At 40.5% G+C, this 2,048-nt stretch overlaps 1 protein-coding gene across 1 annotated transcript; it reads right to left on the reverse strand. All coding sequences in view use genetic code 12, as the record gives it.

Moving 5' to 3' along the window:
• Positions 1-290: 290 nt before the first annotated feature.
• SAP9 (aspartyl protease) lies at positions 291-2,048 on the reverse strand (the record flags this gene model as incomplete). Its single annotated transcript, XM_051754574.1, has 1 exon — positions 291-2,048. A coding segment is annotated over one exon (1,758 nt), but the record flags the coding sequence as incomplete, so codon positions are not given.

The following is a 2,048-nucleotide window of genomic DNA, read 5'->3' on the forward strand; positions in this document are numbered from 1 at the left end:
ATCTTCTCTACAACTTGGATGCTAATACAATCTCAATTGCTCAGGTCAAGTATACTACTTCTTCCAGCATTTCAGCTGTCTAGCTCACAGGATGCGAATTTTGGAAAGTTTATTGTATTGTTTTTGCAATAGTTTGTTTTCACTTAGAGTGTATATTTGTTAGTGAATTTATCACTTTATCATTTTTACAAGGAGGATATACCTACAATTAATCCCATTCAAAATGCAAAATGTCTTTTATAAAAAAATAAAAAAATGTAAGCTAAATACTGCATGCGATATTCTCATCATTACAACGTAGCTCCAATGGAAATCAACAACCCAGCAACCACAGAAGACCATGACAAGTTGAATACCGAAAATGCTCCATTCTTGTTACCCGAGGATGAAGAAGACGAAGATGAGCTTGACCCGCTGCTTCCGCTACCTACTCGTGTTGAGTTTTGGCCTCCTCCGGTAGTTACTTCTCCATCAATGACTTCGATATCTTCTTCATTAGTGTAATAAACTTGACCAATGTGAATCTCATATTGCTCAATGTCATAAACAACGTAAGCGCTTCTCAAGACATTATCACCAAACAAAATGTATGGAGAGCTTGATGATTGTTCGAAAAGACCAAGGTAACAAGTATCTCTACCTGCTTGCAAAACCAAATCAGATACCGGTACTTTAATGGTCTTGCCACCGAATTGAATATCCAACGTTGAGTTTGTTTGCAAAAACCTGCAATCAACAAGGTATGCGCCAGCATTGCTGGAGTATTCACCATGAAGGGCTTCACCAACAGCTTGGATTTGGTCTGAGTGCAAGTAAGACAATGTTGAGCCTGAATCCAATACGGCACCCACTGAATCGGTGGCCACGTTTGCAGTAACACCCGCGTTGTTATTCAATGTGATATTGCTGACTTCAACTTCGAATCTAACTGGATAATCAATTTGCCTATATGTTTTCAACATGGGAAGGGTTTCCAAACTGCCCTCATACTTGGCATGATCAATAGCACCAAATAAAACCGACCCACTTTGAGCATTTGCTGTATCCAAGTACAATGAAAACAAGACACGTTTGATAACACCATCTGATTTCATCTTGAGTGGCAAGTTTTCATACATGTATCCGTACTGAGTGGTTGTTTCCAACCCAGGTAAGCCAATACCCAAGACTCCGATATCACTTGAGGTTTGATTGGCAATGGCAAAACTCAAATTGGGAACTGAGATGTTTCCCATTCTAACCGTGTCGTAGCCCCAGATACCTTGAGCAGAAGTTTTATCAGCGTATTGAATTACAAATGAATCGGTGTCGTTACGTTTGAATGTGTCGGAATTTTCAGTATTGAATGAACCATAGGAAGTACACGTGTTTGAGCCAGATCCACCAGCAGAACTGGAACCTGAACCTGAACCTGAACCTATACCTCCTCCCCCACCGGGTGCTGGGAAATCAGTGCTGCCCGGTCCTTCAGTGTAGTAGATTGTAGTGTAGTATTGGTTATCACGATTATTGGCACCGTCGCCAACGTTTTCCGACTTTGATGGAGTTTCTTCTTTTTCTTCTTCTTCTTCTTTTCCTCTGGTTTGTTGTTCTTGTTTAGTTGACTCAACATCATCTTTTTTCGAGTTGGTATCTTCAGCAAATGGGTACTTGACACCAGTCCCTGTTCCATAACCAAATACATTTTTTGCATCTCTCTTTTTCTTCTTCTTCTGGCTTGAACCGCTTTGTGAGTTACTGATACAGGTGAGATCATGCGACATCACCCAAAGATCTGAACTTCCAGTATCCACAAGTACTTGATTCTTATCTTTGTTTGATCCGATATGCAACTCAGCCATGTAGAAAGTTTGTTCATTGGTAATTTCCAAATCAAAAGATCCGTCTGAATCGGCACGTTTGACAAATCTTGGTGTTGAGTCATCAATGGGCGACAAGTTTTCTCTCGATGAACCTCTTCGGATGTTGAAGTCTATTTTGAAGCTGCCTGTTGGTGGTACTGATGATGATGATGATGATGATGATGATGTGTTATCTGGAGTAGCAGC

Source organism: Candida theae (assembly GCF_024610275.1).
Source record: "Candida theae strain CBS 12239 chromosome Unknown scaffold161, whole genome shotgun sequence".
NCBI lineage: Eukaryota > Fungi > Ascomycota > Pichiomycetes > Serinales > Debaryomycetaceae > Lodderomyces > Lodderomyces theae.